Genomic DNA, 10,170 nt, shown 5'->3' with positions numbered 1-10,170 from the left:
CGAAGGGTTGTAACGCCACGGAGCAAGTAAGTAAATATACACAAACTATTAATATTTTTATTTAAGGAATGTTTAGATTTTTTTTATTTAGCTAATGCCTTGACAACTAAAAACTATTGCCATGGTAGGTACCATGTTAATTTTTGCAGTTAGGTACCTAGTGACATGTGTAGTGTGTGTGTTGAGTCTTGTTACTTTGCAAAGTAGACGTCATTGTCTTTGCAAAGAGACGCTAATTGTATCCGAATGTCTGCGGTCCCTCCGGTGAGTACCGATCCCACAAGGATCGAAACTATTTTAATTTATTAATTTATAATAAACGAAAAATTTCTGACCCTGGCGCTCTTACCACTGAGCCACAGAGGGGGTTGAATGTTCAGATTTGTTACCAGCCAAAAAAGAATAACAAGTAATGAGTATTTTTTGTTTATTTAAAAACACATTATGTTAAAAAGGATCACTCTTTTTTGGTCTTTTTGTTTCGTTTTGAACAACACAGCTTAACACATAATAGGTATAATACTGTAAATACACTAAAAATAATAATTGTCACAACTGCAATAACGTCTAATAGAAGGTATTGGTACCATAGCAAATCCAAAGCTGCCACTCTCAGGTGATGCGCCCCCTTATGCCTGATTACGAATTCTGTCCAATAAATTGCCAGATCTAGCGGTTTCATGGGACGATCATGGAATAAACTTGATCTGATTTTGGCGGTTGCTCTGTATCTAAAAAATAAATTAGGCTATATTTATTACTTAGTAAGTTTTTAATAAACATATGAAATACCTATGAAAGAAACAATTTGTTTGGTAATTATCATAAAATACATCCTTTTTCCCGTCTTTTTTTATCTTCAGTGGGAGCATAGATGATGATTATGCTGTAGTTAAAGAACCTAGCTCTTATTAGAATTCTACATATCCTTTGACTTATTGGGTCAAAAGCTATGACCTTTAGGATTCACACGTTTGTCTCTGTTGAATCCCACACCAAAAATATGATTGCTTTTATCCCCGCAGCTAGTATAAAGTGTAGCAATTTTTCTCTAGGCTGCCACTACCTATTCACTTGATTTCTTGGAGTGCTTGTCTGCTGAATATTCATCTGCTTAGTGTTTTTAATAGACTTCTTATACAGTGTGTCAATTTTAAAACTTACAATGGCTATATCTCACGAACAAAAGCTGAAAACGAAAAATTCTTGAAACTGTTTCTAGGATAGTAAGGGGGAACTAAAATGACATGAAAAAAAAAACTCACCCCCATCAACCCCTAGGCCCCACCCATCACAACCAAAAAAGTTTAAATTGCAAACCCCTACTTGTGATACATCATTGAAAAGGCTATAAAAATGCTATTCAATGGTATAAATAATAATTATACAGGGTGAAGCAATAATTGTGAAACTTTGGCTTAAATGAAAAATTTAATAAGGTTTTGTTGAATTACAAATTTATTAAAAATGTCAATTAAGTAAATACTTAATGTGAATTCCGTTGTTTGGTAAACAATAATACAGCCTATTTTCAAATTCTGCACGAAATCTAGCAAATGTTCTAGTAATAGCGCGACATGCTTGAGTAATTCTTTCTCGCAATTCCCCAAGTGAAGCAAGTTGAGTTTTATAAACAACTGATTTAGGGTAACCCCATAAAAAAAAGTAATATACTATCCTAGTATAAAAAGTACTATCCAATGGTATAAATAATAATTATACAGGATGTTAATATCAGTTTTTAATGTTGTTCTGAAGCTATTTCCTTGTGGCATTTTTATGATTAATTATTTATATGGGAAATAAGCCACAATTAAATAAAATTATTTTTTTCATTTTAATTGTGGCTTATTTCCCATATAAATAATTAATCATGTTAATATCAGCTGGCTTACTATGACTTTTGTATTTGTAATGCTCTATTATTTTAAATGGTAACTGTCCGCTCGTACTTTTTTTTGTTAATTCAAATTTAATTTGCCATTTTTGCCTTAAATCAGTTGTTTATAAAACTTAACTTGCGTCACTTGGGAAATTGCGAGAAATAATTACTCAAGCATGTCGCCCTATTACTAGAAAAACATTTGTCAAATTTCGTGCAGAATTTGAAAATAGACTGTATTATTGTTTACAAAATAACGGAACCCACCTTAAACATTTACTTAAATGACATTTTTATCAAATTTGTAGTTCAACAAAACCTCATTAAATTTTTCATTTAAGCTAAAGTTTCACAATTATTGCTTCACCCTGTATAAGTATTATTTATACCATTGGATAGCATTTTTTATAGCCTTTTCAATGATGTATCACAAGTAGGGGTTTGCAATTTAAACTTTTTTGCTTGTAAAAAACCAATACAGAAGTAAAAACTTCGAGATGTATTCTGGTATAAAATCGTTTATTTAAAAACTATAAAATGTCATCGATTGCAGAACGTTTTCGTTCTAAACAGAACATCTTCAGTGCCTAGAATGAAGTATTTCCACGTTAGATTAAAGCAAAAGGTTAAAAAAGTGACTGTTAAAATGAAAAATGTGGGAATACTTACATCCTGCCGAGTATTTTGAAACTAGCACACCGTAAATAGTGTTAACATCATCATATATGGTTTACATAATGTAATATGTTAAAATGTTATGACTACAAGTCGATGTTAATGGATAAAGTGGAACACATGCTAAAAGGGTGCCATGGTTCCCTGCTCGAAGATACTAGGTACTTGCCAATTCAATGGGCACAGACCAACTGAGAAATTATGAAGTGGATATACAATTTGACAAGGGTGACATGACATGACAAGATAAAGCCAATTTTTGGTTAAAGTTGCATTTGATTTTGGATTTTTTAATAAAATGCGAAGGTTTGTCTGCAAAAATAATTTAAATTATTTGAATAATAAAATCTACTGTAAATTTTAAATTAGCAACTCTCTATTCCAGAATAACTTATAAATTCATTAAATTTAATGCAGATATATTACGTGGTTTAAGTTGTGACGTCATCGGATGTGAAATGACGAGATGAAAGTTGAGTTTGTTGAAACAAGGAAATACACTACATAATAAGATAATTAGACTTGCGTGGAAAAACAAAGCTAAACAAGCCGAGAAAACCAGAATTTAAGAGTGTTTTTATGTGGTGAAATGTTTGTTGCCTAACAAGGCAAGCAGACAACAGGTTGAAGGTAAATGGTAGAATATTGCGAGAAAACAGTATATATACAAAAGGTGGCTATTTATTGTGTTAAATTTATTATTATACTATTGTAATGAATAATTATGTCTGTTAAAAGTTGGAAAATAGTTGTTAACAAAATTAAATAACTAAAGATTACTGTTAGTGAGGTAGATATATGTGTGAAGGAGATGATTGTATATAGTATTGTGAAATGAATGAGAGTATGTAATAATATAATAAAATTAAACTATGTGACATAAAGTCTAATTCATCTTTATGTAGTTTTGAAAGGACTGAATGAATTGGAAGTAATGTATCTTGATAGTCTACCAACGTGGAATAGTGAATAAAATAATTAGAATGAGAGCTACCAATATAGGTCAAATTGTGGGTTGGTGTCAGTATGTAAAGGAGAATCTAAATTGAATGAGTATATGAAATAGAAAAGTATGAGATTGATTTCTATTGGTGATAGTGGAGTGAACAGACTGAAATAAATGAAATATATTTAAGTGCACAAACTTTATGAACGTATGTGGTTGTAACTGAAATCAAACAAAAGAAAAATGTGAAAAAATTTTTATTTTAAATTGGGATAAATGGATATTGGAAGTTGCCTGATATGAATGGAAATGAAAAGATAGATGAAAAAAGAAGAATAGTGAATGAAATAAAACTTAAATGTTATAATCTGAAAGAAGTTTGACTGAATGGGTCGTAATGGATATAGGTGTGCAGTATCATATTGTTAAGTAAAGTCTAAGAATCTAAAAAGAAAGAATGTTACTAAGTAAGGAAAGTGATATATATGACAGACCAGAGTGATTGGATGTATGGTGTTTTTTATTATTGTAAGCGGAGATGAGAGAAAATGAGTAAGTAACATAGCAGGCAACAGGATAAGTGAGAGTGAAGAACATTCCAAAGAGACAATAAACCAGACCGATTTAAGGATTAATAATAAGAAGAGGCATTTAAATAAATTATGAAAGAAATGGTGAGATGAGATATAGAGGACCTGAAAAAGAGACAGAGACACAAGGTCAAACCAGAAATGACTAGGAGTGGAGAAAATATGAAGGATAGGAAAATAGAAGAATCAAAACTGTGTTAGGGATGGGATAGTGGGGGAGGCAGCAATGAAGTTGAAAAGAAATGCAAGTTGAGATATGTGTTAATGGGTGATTAGTATGGAAAGAGAAGACTGTTATAAACTAGTGGGGTAGTGGAAAAAGAAGGGGGAGGAGGAAATGGAGAATAGGAGTATAGGGGAAGGGGGGTGAGAGGAATAATGAGAGAAAACTAGGGTTGGATTAAGGGAATAGTTGTCGATGGATAGGAGTGAAAGGACGATTTAAAGTTGTTTGACGATTAACGCAATTGGGGCTGGTCCTCATGTCTCTGGAAATCTCGAGGTCCTCATACAAATCCAGGCGTAGATTGTTTCTGTCTTGGATGTTATGAATTAATTTAACACCATCAGGGATGTCAAGATGATGATTATTAACTTTCAAATGATGGGAAAAGGCTGATGTAGTGTCTCTTTTAGAATGTTCAGCAGATCTGGTTGAGAGTGATCTGTAAGTCCTGCCGATGTAAGAGGCATCACAATCAGAACAAGTCAGTCTATAAACACCACTACGATTCATATAGTGTATTGTATCCTTGGTATTTGTCAAGAAGTGGCCAAGGGTATTTCCAACTTTGAAAGAAATATGTATATTCTCAGAAGAGTTAGATACAATACGTTTAATCTTTTCAGATAGATGTGGGTTATGATATGGTAGTGACCTGTAAATAGCAGAAGAGGAAGATGACTGATGGAAAGCAGAATTTTGAAGCAATTTACACTCTCTTTTACGGATGAGTTTATCTATTATAGAGGGATCGTAACCATTGTTGACAGCTATTTGTTTTATAATGTTGAGTTCTTTGTTGAAAGAATCTGTTGACATAGGTATAGAGAAAAGTCTCTGTATGAAGCTTCTGAAAGCTGCTAGTTTGTGTGATAGAGGATGATTAGAAGAAAAATGAATTACATGGTCAGTTTGGGTGGGTTTACGAAAGATACCAAAGTTGAATTGGTTGTTAAGTCTGGTAATAGATAAATCAAGGAAATTAATGGCCTGAGAAGATTCTAGTTCCATGGTAAATTTGATATTAGGGTGAATTAAGTAAATTTTAAGAAGTAGTTGTTGAGCTGAGTCATGATGTCCAGCGATGAAGACCAAACAGTCATCTACGTAACGAAACCAATGTAAAATTTCTGGATTTTTCATAATGTGATTGGACTCTAAATGATCCATAAAGACATCAGCTAGGAATGGGGATAAGCAACTGCCCATTGCTAAACCATCTGGTTGTTTATAGAATTTGTTGTTGAATTGAAAGAAATCTTGAGATAGACATAATTCAAGGATATCTAGTATCGGTGAAATGACATTGGGCTGAAAAGACTTGTTGACTAAGAGTGATTTTACCAGACTTAAAGTTTCGATTTTGGGCACTGAAGTAAATAGGTTGCTTACATCAAAAGAAAGCATAGTTATGTCTGGATTGAGATTGATGAGTTGAAGTTTATCAACTAATTGGTATGAATTTGATACAGTAAAACGGGGTGTGAAGTTGATTAAATTTTTTAAGGTGTTAAGTATGAATTTTGATAAAATAGAAACTGGAGTGTTAATGAAACTGACGACAGGACGTATAGGAATTCCAACTTTATGTATCTTGGGTAAACCGTACAACCTCGGAATAAGAGGGTTGCCAGGCAGTTTGTTGTAAGGGGCCTCATAATTGGATAAAAATTCAGAGTGTTTTTTGATGTTATCTTTCAATTTACTTATGAATCTCTTGGAAGGATCAGTTGGTAAAATAATGAAGTGGTTGTCATCTAGAAAAGATGAAACTTTATTGTTGTAAGTGTTACGGTCTAGAATAACCAAACAATTACCTTTATCAGCTTTAGAAAAAATTAGGTTGTGATTAGCAATTTTATGTTTAATTGATTTAAGAGTTTTGAGATGAGATTGAGCTTGTTTAAATGATAGATTATCAATAAAAGAAGAGTTCTGAGAAGAAGAAGAATTTGAAGATGAAGAAATCTTATTTTTATATTTATTTATGTAACGGTAACAGGAATTTCCAGTTGACGTTCTTTGTGAAAGAGATAATGAAAGGTTTTGGATTACTACATCTGTCTCAATAGATAGACTCTCAAGATCGTGTAAAGATAAATCTTTCGGGACGGAGTATTTGAGACCATAGTTTAATAATTTAATTTCATCTGTTGAAAAGCTGATATCGGTAAGGTTCTTTATTCTAGGGTGGAATTGAAAATCTGAAAACTTTTTATTGTTATTTCTATCCTGAGAGGCTTGATCATATACAGTTTTGTCTCTAATGAGATTAATAAGCTTGTTATGTACTCTATTGAATTTAATTTTGTTAGAAGCATCTACCTTGTCATGCACATCTGTCAAAAAATTATTGAAGTTAATGAATCCTATAATATCGAGCAAAGAATCATACATTACCTTAAGCTTACAATTGATGTAATTAAGTTTACTATAATGTGAACATATCTCTTTTTTCATAAGTTTTATCTGTAGTGAAGTCCTGATGTTGGGTGGTACATTTTTTGATGTCCTGACTATACTAAAAGTTGGAAAAACTTTGAATTTGAGACACTGTTGAATAAACCATATATCGAGTTTCAAGTTGTTTCGTCGTGTTGCTAGTCGCAAATACTGAAGGGCCAAATTGACCATACTGTCATTAATAAAAAATCAATGGGAAAATCCCAATAGTTGGCTGTATACCATAGTTTAAAAAACCAATACAGAAGTAAAAACTTCGAGATGTATTCTGGTATAAAATCGTTTATTTAAAAACTATAAAATGTCATCGATTGCAGAACGTTTTCGTTCTAAACAGAACATCTTCAGTGCCTAGAATGAAGTATTTCCACGTTAGATTAAAGCAAAAGGTTAAAAAAGTGACTGTTAAAATGAAAAATGTGGGAATACTTACATCCTGCCGAGTATTTTGAAACTAGCACACCGTAAATAGTGTTAACATCATCATATATGGTTTACATAATGTAATATGTTAAAATGTTATGACTACAAGTCGATGTTAATGGATAAAATGGAACACATGCTAAAAGGGTGCCATGGTTCCCTGCTCGAAGATACTAGGTACTTGCCAATTCAATGGGCACAGACCAACTGAGAAATTATGAAGTGGATATACAATTTGACAAGGGTGACATGACATGACAAGATAAAGCCAATTTTTGGTTAAAGTTGCATTTGATTTTGGATTTTTTAATAAAATGCGAAGGTTTGTCTGCAAAAATAATTTAAATTATTTGAATAATAAAATCTACTGTAAAGTTTAAATTAGCAACTCTCTATTCCAGAATAACTTATAAATTCATTAAATTTAATGCAGATATATTACGTGGTTTAAGTTGTGACGTCATCGGATGTGAAATGACGAGATGAAAGTTGAGTTTGTTGAAACAAGGAAATACACTACATAATAAGATAATTAGACTTGCGTGGAAAAACAAAGCTAAACAAGCCGAGAAAACCAGAATTTAAGAGTGTTTTTATGTGGTGAAATGTTGGTTGCCTAACAAGGCAAGCAGACAACAGGTTGAAGGTAAATGGTAGAATATTGCGAGAAAACAGTATATAAGTTACAGTTCAAGTTGATTCTCAGTTAGAGTTGACTCCAACTAGTTGGAGTCAACTCCAACTGAACCGAGCAGTAAAAGTTGATTTTAAAAATTTAAATCAACTTTTACTAGTTGGAGTTGACTCTTCCTGGATCGATTCAGTAAATGTTGATTATACGAGAATCTCAAGTGCATTTTTGATGAGTGTGTGTTTCTTTGTTTTGGCCGTTTCAACTACTTATTAGTATAGTCTGTAACGTCGCCCCCGTCAGGTAAATTATTCTGATTCGATTTTTTGCACAAACTTACTCAAAGAAATACATCCGTATAACAATCCTTATAACAAATACACAGGGTGTCACGCGGTACCGCGGTCGAAAAATTGTTTAACCAATTTCAGTAAAGTCAGTCAGTAAAGTGACTCTTTATCGAACGAGTCTGATATTACTAGCCGAGGAACAGACGCGTTCGATAAAGAGTATTGAGGCGGTGCGTACAAAATTGTATCGTCAATCATAAAAAACATTAACACTTACTTACAACTTTGAGGACATTTTTTAAATTTTAGACGAAATAAAAAATTCGTATGGCATTAATGACAGATGACTTTTGCATGAGGGCCGGTTTTGATGTTTAATCGATTGTTATCAATATTGTATACCTACCTAATTACTAAATCTGTAAAGTTTTGATTTATTTTGTATGAATATAATTGTAAAACACTACAGAATTTTACTTTTTGACATAAATTTTATTAATAATAAGATACATTTTGTGCAATATTTTTAATAATTAAAGTAAATAAATTTTAATTTCACTCAAATAAATAATCGATTGCTGCCATTGACCACTTACACTCAATCTCGGTTAATTTGATTAATTATCGCGGCAGGTAAAGTAACATTCTTCTTTCAATACAACAAAGTGTTACTTTACTGCCGAAAATGAGGGCAAATGAGTACAATAATGAATGATTTTAGTGAAGTTTGGTGATAAACAATGATTTTAAACAAATTCGCAAAAATACATAATTTTTTCACTTCGTACAATTTTTTTTTAAAATCCGTTGGGCCTTTTTTTTCTCTAAAATTGACTCTTGTCGAGTTATTAGCGACTTGAAATTTGAAAAACGCCAAAATAACCATTTTCAAGGTTTAATAACTCGGTTAAAGATAATTATTGTGAAAGTCGAGCGAGCGGCCGTGGAGTAAGGGCATAATCGCTGGCCTCATACGCCAGTGCACGTGGGTTCGAGCCCTGCCAAAGACAAACCATTTTCATTTCCAATAATGACACGAGCTGTCTCACCGTGCCTCGGAGAGCACGTTAAGCCGTCGGTCCCCATGGGCTAGTGTACATCGACACTAGTTACTTGAAACAGGGTTAAAGATGTAATTGGCGCCGGAACTGTCCGAAAGGCAAAAATGCCATACGATATTATATATTATGAAAGTCAGAGACTAAAAAAAATCAAAGATTAAAACTACCTCTATAAGATCCTGAAGAAATTTTTGTCATTATTTCATTAATAAGATATTATTTTTAATTATCAACAATGAGCATTACCCGTGTATTGAGGCGGCCGTCAATGTGAGTGCGAGTGAGGTTCACCATTGGACGGCTGGAATGGTGCATCTCTTTAGCACTCACCATTTACGGCCGCCTAATACGCACTTAGCGCTCATTGTTAATAATTAAAGATAAAGCTTAGTAATAAAATAGTGACAAAAATTTCTACTGCATCTTGTAGAGGGGGCTATAAACTTTGATTTGGTCACTTTCTGACTTTCATAATAACGAATTTTAACCGAGTTATTAAGAATGGCTATTTTCGCATTTTTCAAATTTTAAATCGCGTTTAACTCGACAACAATCAATTTTAGAGAAAAATCACAAAATACCTTTTTTTGCTCAGAATAACCCAAATGATCTAAAAAAAAATTGTTCGAAGTGCAAAAATTATTTTTGTGAATTTGTCTAAAAAAATTGTTTAAACAATTTATCGATCAAGGTACTGCCTGGCACCCAGTAGATTTGTTATAAGGACCTCTTTTTGAGTAAGTTTGTGCAAAAAATTCGAATCGGAGTAATTTACCTAACGGGGGCGACGATACAGCCTAGACTAATTTGAACATATTCAGTAACATTTAATCTCTAGAATCGGCTGTTTGTGTGAATCAGAATCAACTTTTACTAAATGGCATTGGGAAGAGTATACTTTTCCTAGTTGGAGTCTACTTTTACTAGTAAATGTTGAATATAAATCTTCATTTTATATTTATAATCAACTTTTACTGAAACCAGCC

General features: G+C 32.6%; 1 protein-coding gene across 3 annotated transcripts in view; it reads right to left on the bottom strand.

Moving 5' to 3' along the window:
• Nucleotides 1–410: 410 nt before the first annotated feature.
• The window catches only part of LOC126881516 (UDP-glycosyltransferase UGT5-like), a 116,587-nt gene continuing 106,827 nt past the window's right edge, over nucleotides 411–10,170 (bottom strand). For all 3 annotated transcript variants that reach the window (XM_050645816.1, XM_050645814.1, XM_050645817.1), the window contains one exon: nucleotides 411–731. In XM_050645816.1, coding sequence (XP_050501773.1) covers nucleotides 458–731 — 274 coding nt within the window. In that variant the 3' untranslated portion in view covers nucleotides 411–457. The remainder of the gene's footprint in view (nucleotides 732–10,170) is intronic.

Source organism: Diabrotica virgifera, chromosome 3 (genome assembly GCF_917563875.1).
Source record: "Diabrotica virgifera virgifera chromosome 3, PGI_DIABVI_V3a".
Classification (NCBI taxonomy): Eukaryota; Metazoa; Arthropoda; class Insecta; order Coleoptera; family Chrysomelidae; genus Diabrotica; species Diabrotica virgifera.
This window is presented reverse-complemented; position numbering and strand designations above follow the sequence as displayed.